This window comes from Balaenoptera acutorostrata, chromosome 3 (assembly GCF_949987535.1).
Source record: "Balaenoptera acutorostrata chromosome 3, mBalAcu1.1, whole genome shotgun sequence".
In the NCBI taxonomy this organism is placed as follows: Eukaryota; Metazoa; Chordata; class Mammalia; order Artiodactyla; family Balaenopteridae; genus Balaenoptera; species Balaenoptera acutorostrata.
In genome coordinates, this window is record NC_080066.1 from 71,819,962 (window position 1) to 71,843,817 (window position 23,856).

The 23,856-nt window shown below is 36.8% G+C and overlaps 1 protein-coding gene across 5 annotated transcripts in view; it reads left to right on the forward strand.

Moving 5' to 3' along the window:
- The window catches only part of DPP8 (dipeptidyl peptidase 8), a 63,099-nt gene continuing 39,243 nt past the window's right edge, over positions 1-23,856 (forward strand). For 2 of the 5 annotated variants that reach the window (XM_007166029.2, XM_007166034.3), the window contains exons 1-3: positions 1-2,070; positions 4,332-4,601; positions 9,244-9,356. In XM_007166029.2, the coding sequence (XP_007166091.1) occupies positions 2,034-2,070; positions 4,332-4,601; positions 9,244-9,356 (420 nt within the window). In that variant the 5' untranslated portion in view covers positions 1-2,033. The remainder of the gene's footprint in view (positions 2,071-4,331; positions 4,602-9,243; positions 9,357-23,856) is intronic. The other 3 variants (XM_007166030.2, XM_007166031.2, XM_007166032.2) reach the window with 3 other exon arrangements.

Sequence of the window (23,856 nt, forward strand, 5' to 3'; positions counted from 1 at the left end):
GCAAGAAACCGGAAGTGCTGGAGCCACCGCCGCCGCCGCCTTTAAGTGCCGTGTTCACCGCTTCGGTTACCGCCGGCGCCGTAGCCAAGGAGGCCGGTGCCCCTGGGTCGGGAGTGGAGGCCGCGCGGCATGAAGCGGCGCAGGCCCGGTCTTTAGCGCGCGTCAGGACGGTCCGGGCGGGGCCGGGGGGGGAAGGTGCAGTATCCGCCCCCTCTCCTTCCCCTTCGCCCGCTAGGCCTGCGCCCCAGCCCACTCGGGCCTCTCCGCCTCACGGAGGAACCGCCCGGCGCATTCTCCCGGTTAGCCCGCTCTGCGGTTTACCCGGCGCGCTGCCCTGCGCGGGCCACAGCCGGTGGCGGGGCCCCACTTGCCGGAAGAGGAAGCCCAGGCTTTCAGATTCCGAGTCAGCCAACGTTCACTGGGCGCCCCCTGAGCCCTGGGTGCTGGCCTCCGGACTTCCATGTCCGTTATCTTAATTGAGCCTTGCTGGGGTTGGGAGCCGGGTATTGTCCGGGCTTACAGATGAGAAACGGAAGCCCACAGAGGCGAAGGGATTTGCTTAAAGTCCGACTGTGGCAGATCGGATTCGGACTGAGATTTTCTGGTTTCCCAGCTGGTGTTCTTTCTACTGCCCCACTCTAGGTCGATTCCCTCCTTGTTTACTGGCCCCTTCTCATTCTATTTCATCTACCTGGCACAGGATAGGTGCTTTCCTTTCCTTTTTTTTTTTTTTTTTTTTTTTCAAACCTCTCCCCTCACACACTTTTCTTCTAAGACTTGGCATCCCCCCAGTCCCCCTTCTTAATATTCTCTGCTACACCTCTCCTCTTCTTCCGCATTCTAGCTTTCAAGATCTTTGCCCACTTTGTGATAATGAACCTCTCAACTAGCTGACGAGTGAAATAGCTAGGCTTCAACGAGGCTTGGGGTGTTTTTATGTGGACAGACTGGCGCCTGGATTAAAAATTAAGGAATGACATTTGAGTGGGTCCAAATTCAAGAGTCCTGAGGCTATTTTCTAACCCTACATGCTCTTCTCTGAATGAGGGGCTTAGTGAATGGGAAGGTGTCTTGACATCGTAGTCCGTTGTTGCTGTGTTAGCACAACTTCACTTTTTTCCCTCCATTTGCCACTGAGCCACATCTCTCTCCATCACCTATCTGGGTTCCGAGAGCCCAGAATTAAAACCGATAACAAAGTGACAGGTATAATCACAGACCCTGCTTTTCTTTTACTAAGCCAGAATTTCAACAAACTTAACACTTCCGTTTCTAGAGAAGTTACCTAGTTCAGTTATTTTCAGAGTATACGTGGAAAGGAAATAAGCCAAAATGGAATGCACTGAAAATGGGTAGTACATTCTTTATCTTGTGAAAATCTTGATGTTAACTGTAAGTTAGTTCTCTCCGCAAAAATGACCTGCTCTGTCGTTCTTAGTGGTTATTCTGTTGAGTCTATTCTGTCTCCAGTCAGCTAAATATGTATTCTGTAAAATAATACAAATTGGTTATTATGTAAAAGGCAGAAGAACAGGACCAGGCACATAGAAATAAATTTTATTATTAATCATCTATCATTTTTGAAGATTTGCAGTAGGCACTGAGTAACCTCACATCTGTATGCCTTTTATACTTTTAAATGTTCTTCCATAATTTATCTTTTAATGTGTATCCGGATGTCAGAATTTACACTACCGTTTGGATATTCTTTGGAGTAAATCGGGCTATACATTTCTGAAATAAAATCAGTTTATAATTTTCATAATTAAAATGCAGATACAAAGTAATTCAGGCATTGTATATTATATCAAAAAGCATATGCATCAGTTTCAAGTACTATTTGAGACTTTAGGTTTAATCTTTTTGGGCACATACGATCCGTTTTAATAATGATCAACAGCTTTATATCTTATTTCATTATCCTGGTGAGCAGGATTGGATGGTGAGAAAAGGAAAGACTCCTGTGAGAAGAGAGCAGGATGAGCAGAGGGATCTATGCTTGAAGTTGAGTCACTTCAAAAAGATCTCTTTGAATGTGGAAGAGATCTGAACCGATGAAAATACAATCAGGTAGGCACCAGCGAAGGGCCTTAAGTGAAGAGGTAGGTGGGGCAGTGAAATAACATGCACTGTGCTAAGAACATGTACTGACCTATTTTCTAATTTTTGCAATTAGAAAACTCGGGTCACATATTTCGAGAATGTATTTGTAGGTAAGGTGTTATGGAAATCTGGAAATTAAATCAGTCAGTTACACATTTGTGTAAATTACTAAAATTATGTAATATCAGGTCTAGCCTAGGAAATGCAGGATATACATTGACCATAAAATACAGAATAGTGTCATTTGAACTATAAAGTGTGTGTGTGTGTGTGTGTGTGTAGAGAGAGTCAGAGAAATAGTGAGTCCAGGGACCTAGTACAATTTAGGAATACCAGATAGTTTTGCTTAAGTGCAAGGTAATGGCAACTTTTATGTAAGAGACATGTCAAAATAATGACTCAAGAAGCTGGGCAGTAAGCTTGGGAAGTCTGTCTGAGCTTCCCTGTTCCATCCCCAAGCTCTATTGTTTCAAGCAGTGGTTTGGAGCTGAAGTTCCAAGTTTAACACAAGGGGAGTTGAGAAGAATGAGCCCAGTTTGTATATCTCCTTGTCTCACTTATCCCTTACTCTGTTAGGAATCAAACTAAATCCATTGACACATTTGATAGAAAACAGACCTCCACCAGCTTTTAGATGGGCAAACAACCACTACTGTCATGTACTGCTACTTAATATCAATATGCTGAATACCAGTTGAGCTAAATGACTTTTCCTCTGTTGAGCTGTTTGGATTTCAATCATTGGAGGTAAATGCCCAGTTGTAATAATATTACAAGTTGTATACCTATAGAACTCTCCAGTAGATTTTCTGGCTGCTCTTGCTACTGTTATATTGAAAACGGTAGTGTAGTTCACTGTAGCCTGAAAAAAGACACAGTATTGTGGCCGTGGCCTCACAGTTCTGTTCCTTTCGAATGCCGTATAGCACACCAGCACACCTGATGAACTAATTCACAACCCATACCTGCTAATGACTTTTTCTCTGTGGTTGGTAGTTTCTACCACGGACTCCTGTTAACCTGTGAAATTAAGGTTTAAAAAAGACATCATGTTAAATATACAGCCATGTATTGATTTTTGTTGTAGAAGTAGTTAATAATTATGTGAATTGGTTACACAAATGCAATCTAGTTTATCTCCTAAGTCCACATGTTTCGGACATTTATTAGTTCAAAAAGAGCAGGTTGCCCCAGAATTGTTGTTTATGTTGCTCCTTTTTGGTAGCGTTATGAATAATGCATGTCAGAATATCATACAGTGGTTTATAATAACACTTCTTGTTATTTTCTCTGATACTTTGTACCTGTTACATTTAAATATTGAAATAGATAAAGGAAAAAATCATCCTCTTCTGGATTTGTAAAATGAAAGAAACATCATTAGTAGATGAAATCTTAATACTGCTTTGGGGTTGAAGTGGTAAATTGGGTTTGGACTTTTATCAAAATATTGATATTACAAACATTAAATGTTTTGTGCATAAACTACAACTAAAGCCACTTTTTTCTCCTCATTTAATCATAAGAGTAAAAGTTTTATAATCTGTAGTAATAGTCACATAAATTCCTTATAGTATAGAGTTACACAGGGGATCATCAGATAGTGATGTTTAGGCAAGAGCAAAAGACAAAGAAAAAATGTACCAGCCAGTTAGGTCTTTTGTTGTTTGGAGTCTCATTTAAAAGGAAACAGTATTTATATTATCTTGGGTAAGTGCCCTGGAAAGGTTATTAGAAGTACATTGTTTGCCACAATTTTATAACTGTTCTAATTGGTTGTGATTATTTCTGTTCTCTGAAGAAGTCCACATTTATCAAATGAGTTACTTTTTTTAAGTGCAAAAACACTTAACTCCCTTGGCACATTTAGCTTCACTATTGACATGCTCTTTGAAGGAGCATAGCAGCCAACTGGCATATGGCCCGTTTCCTTCCAGTGTGGGAAAGAAAAAGGAGTTTTGGCAAGAGATACCTAAGGAGAGCCTTTTATAAAAGTTCCCCAAGAGATTTATAGTCAACTGTGAAATAGACATGACCTCAATTTTTTTTTTAATCTCATTTTTAAAGAAAAGGGGGAGCTATTGCTTTTCTTACTAAGTTTAATTGCAACTGTACTGAAAAGCATTTTTTCCCCTTTTTTGGGGGGGTTGGGGGGCCCTATCAGACTGTCATTCTGATTAATATAAGAGAAGGCAGACCTGTGAACTTCATGTGCCTTATTTTTCTAGGAAAATGCAACATGGCAGCAGCGATGGAAACAGAACAGCTTGGTGTTGAGATCTTTGAAACTGCAGAGTGTGAGGAGAATATTGAATCACAGGATCGGCCTAAATTGGAGCCGTTTTATGTTGAGCGATATTCCTGGAGTCAGCTTAAAAAGCTGCTTGCTGATACCAGAAAATATCATGGCTACATGATGGCTAAGGCACCACATGATTTTATGTTTGTGAAGAGGAATGATCCAGATGGGCCTCATTCGGACAGGATCTATTACCTTGGTGAGTATGAAGTCATAGTTTCTGAAAGGAAATCCTTTCTTAATTCAAACAGAGGCTAGATGCAATTGGCACTCAAATTTTGGTGAATAAATAAGTGAATGAATCAGTGATGGTTCCACCAAAGGAAAAAAAAATAATTAGAAGAACTTCAGTTTTGGTGCTGTTTTCATTTTGTTTTGTCCCATTAACTTGATTTTTATTTGCACATAACAAATCATGAATTGATCATGATCTTACTTTCAAAGTAAAGATGCTAGATATTACTTCTTCCTAAAGCTAGTTCAAAATGCCTTTCCTTAGGAATGGTCAGATTAGGAACACATAATAAAACCAGTAGTTTGTTCCCACTCTCAACAGCTACTGCTTTCATTTTTTTAAACCAAGGCTGGTTTTGGTCTCTTCTTCCTGAGCCCATTCACTCCAGGTTTAAGGTCTGTCTTCATTAAATGTACGATACCACTGATTGACATTTTTGTTTCTTTGTTTGTTTATGCACCTTAAATCCTTTACTAAGATGTTGTGGTAAAAGGAATAGGTAGTAAATCCTGAACAACTATCAGGCTTAGGCACAGCTTAGTACTGAAAGAAATGACTAACCTAGCACGTATATAGACACAGGGCAGTGGATAAAGAGCTAGTCTTGGAATCAGAAGCCTAGGCTCTGGTATCAGCTCTTTGCTGACTTGTTTACCCTGTGGGTCTCAATTTCCTCATCTATCAAATGAGGGTTAATGTCTATCTCATAGGATTGTCTTAAGTATTAAACATTTTACATGAAAACATTTCCAACTTAAATAAATATTAAGAAACACAATACTGTTCTTGTACAGCCAAACCAAGTTTTATTGTTTGGCTATGGCTAGTTTGAGGAAGGAAACTAAAAAGGGAAAGAAAAAAAATTTGTAGACCCCATTCCCATCCCCCAAGCAGCTGTCTTCATTACAGTATTATTTTTTAGGATTGGAAATAATAGTTGTAAATTATAGTATGCTGCCTAGCATTCACCAACTGGTAATTATTATTTGTATTAGCTTAAGTCCCAAAGGCCTATTCATTAATTGTCGCTCATTGAACACATTTATTGAGAGATGATGCTAAAATATTTAGGTAAGTCATCTGAGTAGGAAATATATATATATCTTTCTCAAGAAACTTATGCTATGTTTTTTTTTGGAGGCGGAAAGTCAGACTTTCCTCAGATTGCAGAAGCAATATAAGAAAAGCCCATCCATACTTGCTAAATCAGGCAGCTTGGTTGGAAGAGAGTTTGGGCACAGTTAGGGGGGGAACCCTTATATTTAGTATAATAGTTAAAAATTATAGCCATACCATCCATAATTCTTAACTATAAACAAATGTCTCACAAAAATGTTTATGAAATAACCATTAAAACTGCTTAAAGAAAGGGATTTCACTCCCAGTACAATAGTTGAAATGGAATCACAAGCCCATAAATTTTGGAGTTTCCTTCCTGTAGTCACGCTATTTTATTTTCCTAACCCAGAGACTGAAGGGAATGAACGGTTGTTAGAATAAGGAAGAAAGGATGTGAGAGACGGGAACACTGGAGGAACTGAGGCCTGAGTTGAGTCCCACAGCTAGGGGTTGGGTGGGAAAGGAAGGGCTGAATAGCCAGAGACGTGTCTGAGGGCCGACCTGCTAATGTGCGTTTGTTTATTAAGTTTTTAAAAATAGGCTTTCTCCCCTCCTCCAAAGCTGTTTGACTTTTTTTTTTTTAAAGAGATATTCTCTGCATGAGTCCGCATTAGTAATTATAGATTCATTTTTTTTAAGCAACTCCAGAGTATTCCATTATATAACTGTGCCATCTTTTACTTAACCAGCCCTCTAATAATGGGCATTTAGGTTTTTCTATTTTGGTATTAACAAAAAATGAGGGAGCAGATATCACTGTATTAGATCATTTTTGTACATGTGTGAATTTACTTAATAGGACTAATTCCAAAGAGTGGAATTATTGGGACAAAAGGTGTACAGATTCTGAATTTTTATTGATACTGCCAAATTGCCCCTCCATTGAGGTTATAGAGTTTACATCCCTGCCAGCATTGTCTCAGAGTATGTATTTCTCTACACCTGTACCAATAGTAAGTAATAAACCTTCTTTTTATCTTTCCCAGTCTGATTGGTGAACAGCAGTTCCTCACTGTAATTTTTTTTAAAATTATTATTGTTTTTTTAATTGACATATTAGTTTCATGTGTACAACATAATGATTTGATATTTATATACATTGTGAAGTGATCACTACAGTAAGTCTAGTTAACATCTGTCACCATACATATAGTTAATAAAAAATTTTCTTTTCTTGTGATGAGAACGTTTAAGATTTATTCTCTTAGCAACTTTCAAATATGCAATATAGTATTGCTGTACATTATATCCCCATATTTCATTGTAGTTTTAATTTTCTTATGAGTGAGGTTGAGCATCCTTTCCCATATTTACAAGGCATTTGTATTTCTTTTTCTGTGACTGATGTGTTTGTAATCATTGTCTATTTTTTATTGGGTTGTGGGTGCTTTTCTTGTTGACATAAAGCCCTTTTTTGTACAAGAAGGGAATTAACCCATCGTAGTATTTTTCCCTGAGATTTAATGTCTTTTGCCTTTAGTGCCTTTTGCCCTTCTGTAGAAATCTGATTTTTTTTTTTTTTGGTAGTTAACTTTTTACTTTTTATGTAGTTTTGCATCACATCTAGAAAGGCTTTCTCAGCTCCAAATTATATTTTTTGAAATCTTTATTTACTTTGGACTTCATTTTGTTCCACTGATCTGTCTGTCAAATCAAGTGCCAATGTTATGCTGCTGTTACTATTATTATTTTTATCGTAACTTTAGATGTTTTACTATTTTGTAGTACTAGTCACCCTTCATCACTCTTTTTCATAGTTTTCTTGATTATTTTTGTTTGCTTGTTTTTCTGTGAGAACTTAAAATTAGATTAGAGCTCCTTTCTCCCAATCCTATTTATGCTGTTTTAGGATTACATTATATTTATAGATGAAGTTAGGAAAATTGACAATCTTTATAAAATATTGAGCTTTTCAAAAAAGTTGTATGCCATTTCATTTGCTCAAGTCTTTTATATCATCTGAATATTAATATTTTTCCATGTAAATCTGTTGTTTCAGAAATTTTAATATATATCGTACACCAATAAATAGTGTGTCAACAGGAAAGAAACAATGAGAAAAGGTCATTTTGTGTTTATACAGAACTGGTGTGTGTGTACATAGAATGCGTTGGAAATTTTTATTGGTCAAGGTTGAAGCCAAGGAAGGCATTATGGAACAAGGAGCAGTTTCAAGAGGGGCATTTGAAGTGATTGTGGATGGCTCTCATTTGAGGGTAGATGAGAACCAGCTTTTTCATATTTGCAGGTTGAAAGCTCTTAGAAGGAAAAGGCTTAAGGAGGATATGATCATATTTTGTAAGATTATGAATGGTATGGATAAGTGACTACAGTCTTAAGAATTATGTAAGAAAGTAACTGTGGAATGTACAAAATAGATCTAAGACAAAACTAAGTGCTGAAGTAAATATCAGCTGATACCTGACTTTTTACTCCAAAAGGCAACACAAACTAAGAAAGGTTTAAGAAAAGTTTAGCATAATGAAGGGATAAAGGAATCTGTGGGTATTTGGGGAGTCATCCCCCACCTTTGCAAGGGTTAGCATGGAAGTTACCATGCCCTTCCACAGACTGCCTTCTCTGCCATTATCAGAAACACAAGGCTGAGGATTTGTTCCACTAGAGAGGGAGTTTTTGTTCTTCCTGTGTGATTTATTTTCTCTTTCCTTCACTCTCCCCTAGCTTTTTTGGAAGTGATAGCTTCTAGCACCTTTTAGAGTAGAAGGACTTTGTTTTACTTTGAGTTTTCTTTGGTTCACCTCTTCATAACCATGTTGTATTTCTATTACTTCTCTTTGGTATGTAGTTTATTCTACACTGCTGTGATCTTCCCATTCAGTTATTGTATGATTTCACAGAATAGACCTATCTTCTACTTAGTGTAGACCTCTTTCTTTCACAATTCTCGAATAAAGGATAAAGAGACTTAACAAATCAGATATCGGATTCTGTGTTGTTTTAATATGAATGTACTTTCATTTGAAACTTATTAGTGATTATAGTGGTAGAACATTTATAGTGAAGAAGAACTCAAATTGTTAGACCTATGTATATTTCTAAGTAAATACTTTAAATGATTCATAAAAAGAAGAAGCTTGGTAGTCTGAAGTTGTCACAAAGTACCCCCGTTTGTAATCTAATGAGTCTATTGCCAACTTGTAAGACACTAACAATTTAAAAAAAAAAAAAAAAAAAACTAAAAGTAACACGTACCCTTACATCATCTTATACACTTTTATGTTTGTTTTGAGAGGGACTAAAATTTGAATATCAAAAGGAAACCTGAGGATTTTTCTGGGAGCCTGGGTTTTATTGAAGAAAATTACTGTGGCATATGGCATGTGCATCTCCTACTTGTTAACATTCATTATAGGTCTCATAGAGTACAAAATTTTGCAGTATATAGAAGGCATTATATACTTACTACTACAATTGTGGTAGATTGCTATTTTTTAAAATAACAAAAAATGATTGTTTTCTTTTGTAGCTATGTCTGGTGAGAACAGAGAAAATACACTGTTTTATTCTGAAATTCCCAAAACCATCAACAGAGCAGCAGTCTTAATGCTCTCTTGGAAGCCTCTTTTGGATCTTTTTCAGGTAGGGTTTAACATTGTTATTCCTATGGTTTTGTGTATGTTTTTAGATACTGCGTTTGTTTAGGGACAGAAATTCAGTTGGGGTTTTATATTTGAAGTAGATATGAATCAAGAGGAATTAAAACATTTTTATGTTTTTGCATGTCTGACCCTGAAATTTCATTTAATTCTCAATATCTGAAACTAGGGATAGTAGATAATACAATTCAGATTTTTTTTTTTTTTTTGGCCGCCCAGTACTGCGCAGCATGTGGGATCTTAGTTCCCTGACCAGGGATCAACCTGTGTCCACTGCAGTGGAAGGGCGGAGTCTTAACCACTGGACCGCCAGGGAAGTCCCCAGATTTTTTTTTGGACTACCTTTCTCCCTGTTTAACCATCTTTCCCTTCTACAAACTTGCTAGTTATGTAGTTCTCACATTTTGGTGGGAGAGTTATTCACATAAAAGAAGTAAATGTATATTTCCAGAAAGCTTTTTATTCAAATCTATAAATTGAATTTGTAGTTCTAATATTTAGTAACAGTACTAATGTAAGGGTTAAATAAAGGTACTAAGTTCAGTTTTTGTTTCTAAATAGCATAATTCAATTTATGTAAAATCAAAGGTTAGGTTTTTTTTTTTTTTCCTTCAATATTTTGTCTTTAGACAATATATAAATGGTTCAAAACATCCCAAGAACAAGATGATAGTTTGGGTGTGATTGTTTGCCTTTTTAGTTCTCATTTATTATTTTTACATTGAATATTGAGTAGAATATTTGGACTAAATGAACTAAAATGTGATATCTCTCTTAGGAAGGAAAAAAAAAAAAAAAAACTTCCATGACAACTAATCATTTTGACTGCAACTATTTATCAGGGATGTTGTTTCTTACATTGGTTTGTGACTTTTCTTTAAAACAAAAAAATTCCTTATTCTAAGAACAGTGTGTTGAACTGAAATAATGGTGGTTTTCTCATGGAAAACATTGCAAATTAGTGAGTCAGAGTTGTTTTTTTTTTTTAAAGCTTTATTATGGAAAATTTCAAACCATACAAAAGTAGAATCCTATGCAAACTAGTTTTGACAATTATCAGATCTTTGCCATCGGTGTTTCACTGTAGCCTTACCAGTCCTCCCTCACAATCCCTACCCCTACTTCTCAGATTATTATTATTTTTTTTTTTAGAGAGAGTTGGCATTCTTATTTATTTATTTATTTCGTTGTGCCAGGTCCTAGTTGCAGCTCGCCAGCTCCTTAGTTGCAGCACATGGACTCCTTAGTTGTGGCAGGTGGGCTCCTTAGTTGTGGCTCCAGGACTCCTTAATTGCGGCTTGCTGGCTCCTTAGTTGTGGCATGAGAACTCTTAGTTGTGGCATGCATGTGGGATCTAGTTCCCTGGCCAGGGATTGAACCCGGGCCCCCTGCATTAGGAGCGCAGAGTCTTATCCACTGCACCACCGGTGAAGTCCTACATCTCGGATTATTTTTAAAGAGTTCCCAAATATGTCATTTCACTCCTACGTAAGTCAGTATGTATCTCTAAAGTATATAGATTCTTTTTAGACATCATCACATCTTAAAAAATCATTGATCATTTCTTCATATAAAATATTCAAATTTCCCTGATTTTTAAATTTCTCTTTTTTTACACTTGATTTGTTAAATCAGAATCTAAGTAAGGTTCATATATTACAATTGATTGATAGGTTTCTTAAGTTTCTCTTACTTTTAATCTATTGCTTTCCTTTCCATCCTTTTTTCCCCCACTGCAGTTTATCTGTTGAAGAAAGAGGGTCTGTTTTGCTGATTGTATTCCTGTGGTGTTATTTGATATGTTCTTCAGTCTCCTATATTCTCTGTAAATATAAATAGGTAGTCAGATCTCGAAGCTTCATCAGACCCAGGTTTCCTCTTTTTTTCTCCCCCAATAATACTTACAGATCAAAGAATTGAAAGCAGGGTCTTGAACAAATAATTCTACACCCATATCCATAGCAGCATTATTCACAATAGGCAAAAGGTGGAAGTAACCCAAGTGTCCATGGACAGATGAATAAATAAACAAAATGTGGCATATGTTGGGTTGGCCAAAAAGTTCATTCAGGTTTTTCCAGAACATCTTTTTTTAAATAAATCTATTTATTTATTATTTATTTAATTTTGGCAGTGTTGGGTCTTCATTGCTGTGCGCAGGCTTTCTCTAGTTGCAGTGAATGGGGGCTACTCTTCGTTGCGGTGCGTGGGCTTCTCATTGCGGTGGCTTCTCTTGTTGCGGAGCATGGGCTCTAGGCGTGTGGGCTTCAGGAGTTGTGGCACGTGGGCTCAGTAGTTGTGGCTTGTGGGCTCTAGAGCGCAGGCTTGGTAGTTGTGGCTCATGGGCTTAGTTGCTCTGTGGCATGTGGGATCTTCCCAGACCAGGGCTCGAACCCATGTCCCCTGCAGTGGCAGGTGGATGCTTAACCACTGTGCCACCAGGGAAGTCCCTCCATAACATCTCATGGAAAAATCTGAACTAACTTTTTGGCCAACCCAATACACGTGATGGAATATTACATGGCCTTAAAAAAGAAGGAAATTGTGACACGTGTTGCAGCATTGTTGAACCATGAAGATATCATGATAAGTAAAATAAGCCAGTCACAAAAGGACAAATACTGTCTGATTCCACTTATATGGGGTGCCTAAAGTAGTCAAATAGACTACTAGAATGGTGGTTGCCAGAGGCTAGGGGAAGGAAAAATGAGGAGTTGCTGTTTAATGAGTTTAATGGGTATAGAGTTTCAGTTTTGCAAAATGGCAGAGTTCTGGAGATGGGTTGCACAGCAGTGTGAGTATAGTTAACAGTAGTGAATGGTACACTTAAAAATTGTTAAGATAGTAAGTTTTATGTTATATATATTTTACCACAATTAAAAAAATAATATTTCACAGACAATGTTGTATGCCTCCATCAAAAGTCATATAGAGCCTTATTTATCTTCTTGTGATGATAGCACCCTTTGATCATTACCTAGATCCATTATAAAACAGTGAAATTTTATCATTCCTCCTTCATTTATTAACTGAAAAACTTCTATAAAGAGAAAACTGCTATTCATCAACTATTCAGTTATTCTGAGTTCTAGATCACAATAGAAAGGCAGGATGTTTCTTTTCCTTTATTTCCCATTTTTCAAATAATCTATGTTCTACAGTCTTATATACGTGATCAGTTAGGGGTTTTGGAGGGTATTTTGTTTTGTATCTTTATAAACTTACAGTGTAAGCCTGTTTGGTATCTTTTGATGCATTAACAGTTATTATTCTTATTGTACAAATGTCTTATTTTTGGCTGTTGGAATCCTTTTCAACTTGACATGTCAAATCCTTTTGACATGACCCTGGTAATAGTTGATAGTGCTCTTGCTTTCTGCTGTGAAGATGTGTCATGATCATCTTTCACATTGCTTATCCCATGCTTAGAATCAGCAGCCATTTCTCTCTAGTTCCTTTAGGGGAAAGTGATGTTAAGAGACCATGATCTGGGGCTTCCCTGGTGGCGCAGTGGTTAAGAATCCGACTGCCAATGCAGGGGACACGGGTTCGAGCCCTGGTCTGGGAAGATCCCACATGCCACGGAGCAACTAGGCCCGTGAGCCACAATTACTGAGCCTGCGCGTCTGGAGCCCGTGCTCCGCAACAAGAGAGGCCGCGATAATGAGAGGCCTGCGCACCGCGATGAAGAGTGGCCCCCACTTGCCACAACTAGAGAAAGCCCTCACACAGAAACGAAGACCCAACACAGCCATAAATAAATAAATAAATAAATAATAAACTTTAAAAAAAAAAAAAAAAGAGACCATGATCTGGGTCTCGTAGAGATGCTTATTATTATTGTGTTGTTAGTTGTTTCTAGGTCTTTTTATTGGGCAAACTAGGGAATACATACATTGTGTGTGTGTGTGTGTGTTTGGGTGTGTGTGTTTGAAATGTACAGATCACCATGAAGTCATATCAATTCAGATAAGATATAAGGTCAGACTGATATATCCAGTTAAGATATTACACTACAGGATTTTTCTTTAACCTCATTTATCCTACATATGAATTTTCTTTCTCTGGTGCCAAAGGTCCTGTTTTAAACAACAGTATAATTACTCATTTGCTTTACTCCATACTACACCCAAAACAGTTTTAAAATAACAAATGAATCAGTGCTGATTACTTAACAGTAACTTGGAATTGGTCTTCTTTGTGTGGTCATGCTATCAGTTCTATACAATTAGATTCATTTGCTTCATTTTGTTTTCACATGTTAGGAATTCCTTTGTTTTTAATTTAATTTTGGTAGAAAATAGTTATATGGTTCCAAAGTCAGATCTACAAAACCAGAAGTATTCAGAGAAGCTCTCCGTCTCCTCTACCCTATTTCTCCCCCTCTCCTTCTAGATAATCTTTGTGTTTTTAAATGGCTTATCCTTCTTTTCTTAAAAATATAAGTGACTACATAGATATTCCTATCCCCCATTAGATAAATAGTAACATACAGTATACATTTTCTCCACCTTGCAATTTTCAAATAACAATGTATCCTTCAAATCACTCAGTAAGAATATATAGTCAGTCCTCCATATTCACAGGTTCAGCATCCTTGGATGCAGAGGGCCAGCTGTCCTAAACCATTTTATAGTCTGAGGGACTTGAGCATCCACAGATTTTGGTATCCATGGGGGTGGGGGGTGTCCTAGAACCAATCCCCCACAGATTCTGAGGGACAACTGTATACATAATCTTTATTTCTTTTTACATCTGTGTTGTGTTGTACAGACAAATCATGTTAACCAGTTCCCTCTTGATGGACATTTTAGTTATTTTCAATCTTTGTATTACAGATAGTAGTGCAGTAAAATGGCTTGGGCTTTTTACATGTTTGCCAGTGTATCTTTAAGCTAGATTCTTAGAACTGAAATCACTGGACCAAAATGTATATGGTTTTGTAATTTTGCTAGATATTATCAAATTTTCTTCCATAGGAGCTGTGCCATTTTGAATTTCCATCAGTAAGGTGTAAGTGTGCCAGTTTTCCCAGAGACTCTCCAACACAGTATGTGGTCAAACATTTGGATTTTTTGCCAATCTGATAGATAGAAATGGTATCCCAGTGTAGTTTAATTTGCTTTTCTTTTATAGGCAAAGTTGATCATCTTTTATCTCTAACCCATTTTTCTGTGGAGTGATTGGTCTTTTTCTTCATTTTTAGGAGCCTTTTATATACTGGAGATATTAACCCTTTGTCTGTGATATAGTTTCAGATATTTTCCTGAAGTTGTAATTTGTGTTTTTACTTTCTTTATGGTGTGTGCGTGTGTGTACACACGCCATGTGGAAGATTTTTGTGTAATAAAATTTATCCTTCAAGAATTTGTGTCTTCTGTCATAGGACAGATTTTCTACACCCAAGTTATAAAATAATTTACCCATGTTTTCATCCAGTGCTTTATATGGTTTCTTATATGGTTTCATGTTTTAAAGCTTTACTGAGGTATAATTGGCATATAAAAAGTTGCAAATATTAAAGTGTACAATTTGATGGATTTGGAGGTACATATGATGTACCTGTGAAACCCTTACCTCAGTCATTACCCTCAAAAGTTTCCTTGTACTGGTTTGTATTCTCCCCTACCCACCCATTCAGTGGTACAGGCAACCAATGTACCAGTCTTGCACAGTCCTTCATAAGATTTATCTGTAGTATTTCATATTTCTTTATTCTATTGTAAATGGCTTTGTTTTCTAATTTCAATTTCTGGTTGATCATTGCTAGTATTTTTCTTTAACTTTCTAAGTGCTTTCTCACTTTTTTTTTTTTTTAATTGTAGTTGATTTACAATGTTGTGTTAGTTTCTGGTGTACAGCAGAGTGATATATATAAATATATATATGTATATATATATTCTTTTTTAGATTCTTTTCCTTTAGAGTTTATTACAGGATACTGAATATAGTTCCCTGTGCTATACAGCAGGACCTTGTTGTTTATCTATTTTATATATAGTAGTTTGTATCTGCTAATCCCAAACTCCTAATTTATCCCTCCCCCACCTTTCCCCTTTGTTAACCATAAGTTTGTTTTCTATGTCTGTGAGTCTCTTTCTGTTTTGTAAATAAGCTCATTTGTATCATTTTTTTAATATTCCATGTATAAGTGATATCATATGATATTTGTCTTTCTCTGTACTTCACTAGTGTGATCATCTCTCAGTCCATTCATGTTGCTGCAAGTGGCATTATTTCATACTTTTTTTATGGCTGAGTGGTATTCCATTCTGTGATGTATGTATATCACATCTTCTTTATCCATTCATGTGTTAATGGACATTTAGGTTGCTTCTATGTCTTGGCTATTGTAAATAGTGCTGCTGTGAAAAGGGTTTTTCTTTTTTAATTTGTTAATATGGTAAAACAAAACATCACTTGATTGTTGAGTGTTAAACCAATCTTGCATTCCTGGGATAAAGCCCACTTGGTTCTAATTTATTATCCTTTTAAATATTGTTGGATTCAATCTGCTAATGTTTTGTTTAGTTTTTTTTATATCTATGTTCATGAGGAATATTGGTCTGTAGTGTTCTTTTCTTGTAATTTGTCTGATTTTGGAAATAGTGTTATGCTAGCCACAGAATAAGTTGGGAGTTATTTCCTCTTTTTTAATTTTCTAGAATTTGTTTGGTAGAATTCACCAGTGAAGCCATCTGGACCTGTAATTTTCTTTGTGGAAAGGTTTTTAACTACAAATTCAATTTCTTCCTTAGATGTAGTGCTATTCATATTATGTATTTCTTTTTGAGAAAACTTTGGTTGTTTGTGTCTATTAAGAAATGTTTCCATTTCATCTAAGTAATCAAATTTATTGGCATAAGTTTCATAATATTGCCTAATCTTTTCAATGTCTGTAAGAATCTTTGGTGATGTCCCTCTCTTATTCCTGATATTTTGTGTAATTTGTGTCTTCTCCACTCCCAGCCTTTTTTTTTTCTGATCAGTCTGGCTAAGGGTTTATCAGTTTGGTTTCATTTATTTTTCTCTGTCGTTTTGTTTTTTTCTATTTCATCATTTTATGCTCTAAACTTTATTAATTCTTTTCTTCTGCTTACTTTGGATTTTGTTTGTTCTCCTTTTTCTAGTTTCATAACGTGGTAGCTGAGGTCACTAGTCTGAGACCTTTCTTCTTTTCTTATATAGGCACTTAATGTTATAAATTTCCCTTTAAGTACCACATTAGCTGTAGCACATACATTTTGATATGTTGTGTTTCCATTTTCATTTAGTTCAAAACACTTCCTATTTCCCTTTAACCCATAAGTTATTTAGAAGTGTACTATATAGTTTCCAAATATTAGCATATTTTTCAGAAATTTGATTTCTAATTTAATTCCACTGTGATCCAAGAACATACTTTGTATGACTTAAATCTTTTCAATTTTTTAAGTCTTGTTTTATGGCCCTGAATGTGGTCCATCCTTGTACGTATTCTGTGTTCACTTGAAAGGAATATATGTTCTGTTTTTGTTGGGTCTATAAATGACCATTAGATCAAATTGGTTTATTGTACTGGTAAAGCCTTCTATGTCTTTACTGATTTTCTATTTGTTCTATCAGTTATTGAGAGAGAATGTTGAAATCTCCAACCATAATTGTAGATTTGACTGTTTCTCATTGCAGTTCTATTAGTTTTTCCTTTAGTATATATTTTGAAGCTATGTTATTAGATGTATAAGTGGATAGGATTGTTATATCCTATTCGTAAATCTACTGCTTTCTTGGTTTGAAATGACCTTCTTTATTTCTAGCAATATTCTTTACTCTGAAGTTTACTTTAATGTTAATATAGTCCCTCTAGCTTCCTTTTGATTACTGTTAGCATAGAATAAGCTTTTCCATTAAAAAAATTTTTTTACTGGCTTTGTTGAGATATAATTCAAATACCATACAATTCACTCATTCAGAGTATACAATTCAATGGTTTTTAAGTGTATTCAGAGGGTTGTGTCACCATCATCACCATCTAATTTTAGAACTTTTTGTCATCTGCAAAAGAAACCCATTAGCAGTCATTCCCCATCCTTCACCCTCTCTACCCCCAGGCCAAGGCAACCACTAATCTACTTTGAGTCTCTATAGGTTTGCCTATTCTGAACATTTCATATAAATGGAATTATATAATATGTGGGCCTTCATGACTGGTTTCTTTCTCTTAGTATTTTTTGGATTCATTCACACTATAGCAGATAATAGTGTTTCGTTTATTTTTATAACTGAATAATATTCCATTGTATGGCTAGACTACATCTTATTTATCCGTCAGTTTATGGATAAAGTTGGGTTGTTTCAGCTTTGGGGCTTATATGAATAAGGCTGCTTTTAACATTCAAATGTAAGATTTTGTGTAGATTTGTTTTCAGTTCTCTTGGGTATATATCTAGGAGTGGAATTACTGGGTTATGTGGTAACTCTGTGTTTACATTTTTAAGGAACTACTAAATTGCTTTCCACGGCAGCTGCATCATTTTACATTCCCACCAGCTATGTATAAGGGTTCTAATTTCCTACATCCTCACCAACACTTGTTGTTGTCCATCATTTTGATTATAGCCATCCTAGTGGATGTGAAGTGATATCTCATTGTTATTTAATTCACATTTCCCTAATGACCAGTAATGCTGACCATTTTTTCATGTGTTTATGGGCCATTTGTGTACCTTCTTTAAAGAAATGTCTGGGGAGGGCTTCCCTGGTGGCGTAGTGGTTAAGAATCCACCTGCCAGTGCAGGGGACACGGGTTCGAGCCCTGGTCCGGGAAGATCCCACATGCCGTGGAGCAGCTAAGCCCGTGCGCTGCAACAACTGAGCCTGCGCTGTAGAACCCGCAAGCCACAACTACTGAGCCCACGTGCCACAACTACTGAAGCCCGCGCACCTAGAGCCCATGCTCCACAACAAGAGAAGCCACAACAGTGAGAAGCCCGAGCACCACAACGAAGGGTAGCCCCAGCTTGCTGCAACTAGAAGGAAGCCCGCATGCAGCAACAAAGACCCAAAGCAGCCAAAAATAAATAAATAAAATTAATTAATTAATTTTTAAAAAAAGAAAAGAAATGTCTGGGGAATTCCCTGGTGATCCAGTGGTTAGGACTCTGCACTTCCACTGCAGGGAGCCCGGGTTTGATCCCTGGTCGGGGAACTAAGGTTCGGCAAGCTGCATGACAAGGCCTTAAAAAAAAAAAAAGGTCTGTGCAAGTCCTTTGCCATTTTAAATTGGGTCTTTTTAATGTTGAATTGTAAGAGTTCTTTATGTATTCTTGATACTGGACTTTTCTTTTCTCCCATTCCGTGGGTTGTCTTTTTATCTTTTTCTTTAATTGCAGTAATCATTAATTTATTAGTAGAAAATCAGCCATAATTACCTTTAGCAAGTATTTAATCCTATAATCATTAATTTAAATCTATACATTTAAACACATTTTGATCTCTCCTGTATCGAGATAAGACATTTTTGTGACTTCCCCTTTCTTCTATTCTTCATTTACCTTACTTTGAAGTTCTTATACCTTCATTTAAAAAAATTGTGGACATAATACACATAATATAAAATATATCATCTTAACCATTTTTGAGTGTACATTAGTACATCAGTGGCATTAAGTACATTCACATTGTCGCAAGCATCACCACCATCCATCCACAGAACTCTTTTTTGTCTTGCAAAATGTAATACTGTACTCGTTAAACAATAACTTCCCATTACCTCTCTGCCAAGCCCCTGGCAACCACCATTCTACTTTCTGTTCCTATGAGTATGACTACTCCAGGTGCCTCATAGAAGTAGAATCATACAGCATTTGTCCTTTTGTGACTGGCTTATTTCACTTAGCATAATGTCCTTAAGGTTTATCCATGTTGTAGCATATGTCAGAATGCTAAATAATATTCTATTGTATGTATATACCACATCTTGTTTGTTTATTCATCCATTAATAGACACTTGAATTGCTTCTACCTTTTGGCTATTATAAATAATGCTCCTATGAACATGGGTATACAAATATCTTTTCATGTCCCTGCTTTCAATTCTTTTAGGTATATTATACTCAGGTGGAATTGCTGGATCATATGATAATTACATTTTTATATTTTTGAGGAACTGCCATACTATTTTCCATGCACCATTTTACATTCGCACTAGCAGTGCACAAGAGTTCCAATTTCTCCACATCCTTGCCAACACTTACTATTTTCTGGCTTTTTGATAGGAGCCATCCTAATGAGTATGAGGTAGTATCTCATTGTGGTTCAATTTGCTTTTCCTTAATGATTAGTGATATTGAGCATCTTTTCATGTACTTATTGGCCATTTGTATATCTTCTTTGGAGAAATGTCTAATCAAGTCTTTTGCCCACTTTGTTAATCAGGTTGTTTGCAGTTTTTGTTGTTTACTTTCTTGATAATGTCCTGTTGTTTGAATAGGGACCACCAAAAGGATATGTCCAGGTCCTAAAGGTGTCTGTGAATGTGATCTTGTTTAGAAATAGGGTCTCTGCAGATGTAATTAAGTATCTCCAGATGAAATAATTCTGGATTTAGGGTGGGCCCTAAATACAATCATTGATGTTCTTATAAGAGAAAGGAAAGGGAGATTTGAGACAGGAGGTGAAAGCCATGTGAAGAGTAGGCAGAGATTAGAGTTATAGTGCCATAAGGCAAGGAATCCCTGGAGCCACCAGAAGCTGGAAGAGGCAAGGAAGTATTCTCCCCTAGAGCCTTTGGAGGAAGTCTGGCCCTGCTGACACCTTAATTTTGGGCTTCTGCCTTCAAAACTGTGAGAGAATAAATGTCTTTTGTTTTCAGCCACCAAGTTTGTAGTAATTTGTTAACAACAGCCCTAGGAAACTAATACAAGTCCTTTGCCGCACAAAGTTTTTAAATTTTGATGAAGTCCAGTCGATCTGTTTTTTCATTGATTGCTTGTGCTTTTGGTGTCATACTTAAGGAACTTGCTTAATCCAATATCACACAGATTTCCATCTATGTTTTATTATATAAGACTTTTATAGTTTTAGCCCTTACATTTAGATCTTTGATCTATTTTGAGTTAATTTTTGTGTATAGTGTGAGATAGGAGGCCGAATTAATTCTTTTACATGTGGAATCCAGTTGTCCTAGCACCATTTGTTGAAAGGCTATCTTTCCCCTTGGAGTGGTCTTAGCACCTTTGTTGAAAATCAGTTGACCATAAATGTATGGATCTATTCCTGGACTCTCAATTGTATTCCACTGGCCTATTTATCTATTCATATGCCAGTATCATGCTCTCTTGATTAATGTGGCTACATTGTACTAACTTTTTTTTTTTTAATATATATGTTTACCTACTTTTCTTTTTTTTTAATTAATTAACTAATTTATTTATTTATTTATTTATGGCTGTGTTGGGTCTTCGTTTCTGTGCGAGGGCTTTCTCTAGTTGCGGCAAGCGGGGGCCACTCTTCATCACGGTGCGCGGGCCTCTCACTGTCGCGGCCTCTCTTGTTGTGGAGCACAGGCTCCAGACGCGCAGGCTCAGTAGTTGTGGCTCATGGGCCCAGCCGCTCCGCGGCATGTGGGATCCTCCCAAACCAGGGCTCGAACCCGTGTCCCCTGCATTGGCAGGCAGACTCTCAACCACTGTGCCACCAGGGAAGCCCTGTACTAACTTTTGAAATTGGAAAATGTGAGGGTTTTTTTCAAGATTATCTTGAAATTCCATATGAATATTATTAGCATCAGCTTATCCATATCTGGAAAGAAGGCAGTTGGAACTTTGATAGGCATTCTAATGAATCTCTAGATTAATTTGGGGTCTACTTCCATCTTTATTATCTTCAGTCTTTGGACATGGGATGTCTTTCCATTTATTTAGATTTTTTAAAATTTCTTTAAATAGTATTTTACAATGTTCTGTATACAAGTCTTGCACTTCTTTGGTTAAATTTATTTCTAAGTACTTATTCTTTTTGATGAAGTTTTGAATGGAGTTGTTTTCTTAATTTCATTTTCCAACTGCTAGTTGATATTGCAATTGATATTCGTATATCAATCTTGTATCCTGCAACTTTGCTGAACACATTTATTAGTTCTAATTATTTTTTGTAGATTTTTTAGGGTTTTCTATATATCACGTGTCATCTGTGAATAGAGATGGTTTTCCTTCTTCCTTTCCAACCCAGAAGCTTTCATTTCTTTCCTTACCTAATTGCCCTGGCTAGAACCGCTAGTACAATGTTGAATAGTAGTGGAAAGCAGACATCCTTTTTTCCCCCTGATCTTGATGGGAAAACTTTCAGGTTTTCACAATTAAGAATTATTAGCTGTGGGTTTTTCATTGATGCCCTTTATCAGAATCAAATAGTTCCCCATTATTTCTTGTTTGTTGAGTGCTTTTATCATGAAAGGGTGTTGGTTTTTGTCAAATGACTTTTCTGGGTCTATTAAGAAGATCACATTTTTCCATTATTGTATTAATATGGTGTATTACATTGGTTGGTTTTTATGTGTTGAACCAAATTTGCATTCCTGGGATAAATCCCACTTGGTCACATATAATCCTTTAATACGCTTCTGTATTCAGTTTGTCAGTATTTTTTGATGATGATGATTAAACCTAATTATTCCAGTAAATATGTTAAAAATTGAGTAAATATTCCAATTATCAAAGAAAAATTGTCAGAGTAAATTTTCTTTTTTTTTCCCATGGTTTGAGCAAATATTGCAGTTCTGCAACAATGCTGATTTTATTTGTCAAATTTAAATTTTCCTAAACATATAGCTCTAGAATGCTCTTCTGTTTAGGTTAGATATGGGCACCATATTTAACTGTCCAATTATATTTTTATATATATATATATTTTTTTTTTTACATCTTTATTGGAAGTTTGTCAGTATTTTATTGAGGATTTTTGTGTCTATAGTCATAAGAGATATTGGTCTGTAGTTTTATTTCCTTGTTATGTCTTTGTCTGGTTTTGGTATCAGGGTGATGCTGACCTCATCAAATGTTAGAAAGTGTTTGCTCCTGTTCTTTTTCTTTTTTTTTAAGAAGAGTTTGAGAAGGATGGGTCTTAATTCTTCTTTAAACATTTAGTAGAACTCATCAGTAAAGCCATCTAGTCCTGGACTTCTTTGTGGGAAGCTTTTCGATTACTAACTCAAATCTCTTTATTCATTATAGGTCAATTCAGATTTTCTGTTTCTTCTTGAGTCAGTTTTGGTGGTTTGTGTGTTTCTGGGAATTTAACCATTTCATCTACATTGTCTAATTTGTTGCTATTCACTTATTCATACTATTCCCTTATAATCCTTTTTTTTTTTTTTTTTTTTGGCTGTGTTGGGTCTTCGGTTCGTGCGAGGGCTTTCTCCAGTTGCGGCAAGCGGGGGCCACTCTTCATCGCGGTGCGGGGACCGCTCTTCATCGCGGTGCGCGGGCCTTTCTCTGTCGCGGCCCCTCCCGTTGCGGGGCACAGGCTACAGACACGCAGGCTCAGCAATTGTGGCTCACGGGCCCAGCTGCTCCGTGGCATGTGGGATCTTCCCAGACCAGGGCTCGAACCCGTGTCCCCTGCATTAGCAGGCAGATTCTCAACCACTGCGCCACCAGGGAAGCCCTTATAATCCTTTTTAACCCCATAAGATCGTTAGTAGCAACTCTCTTTCATTCTTGATTTTAGTAAATTGAGTCTTCTCTCTTTTTGTATTTTTGGTCATTCTAGCTAAATCTGTCAAATTTGTTGATTTTTATTTTTTTTAAATTTATTTATTTATTTATTTTTGGCTGTGTTGGGTCTTCGTTTCTGTGCGAGGGCTTTCTCTAGTTGCAGCGAGCGGGGGCCACTCTTCATCGCGGTGCGCGGGCCTCTCACTATCGCGGCCTCTCTTGTTGTGGAGCACAGGCTTCAGACGCGCAGGCTTAGTAGTTGTGGCTCACGGGCCTAGTTGCTCCGTGGCATGTGGGATCTTCCCAGACCAGGGCTTGAACCCGTGTCCCCTTCATTAGCAGGCAGATTCTCAACCTCTGTGCCACCAGGGAAGCCCAAATTTGTTGATCTTTTTAAAGAACCAATTTTTGGTTTTGTTAAGCTGTATTATTTTTCTGTTCTCTATTGTTTATTTCCAATTTGATGTGTATATTTCCTTACTTCTGCTTGCTTTGGATTTAGTTTGCTCTTTTATTCCAGTATCTTAAGGTGGAAGGTTTTGTTTGTTTGTTTTTTATGCCACATGGCTTGCAGGATCTTAGTTCCCTGACTAGGGATAGAATCTGGGCCCTTAGCAGTGGAAGCACAGAGCCCTAACCACTGGACCGCCAGGGAACTCCCTTAAGGTGGAAGGTTATTGATTTGAGATCTCTTTTTTAATATAGGCACTTATAGTTATAAATTTCCTCCTGAGCACTGCTTTTGTTGCATCCCTTAAGTTTTGGTATACTGTGTTTTCTTTTATCTCA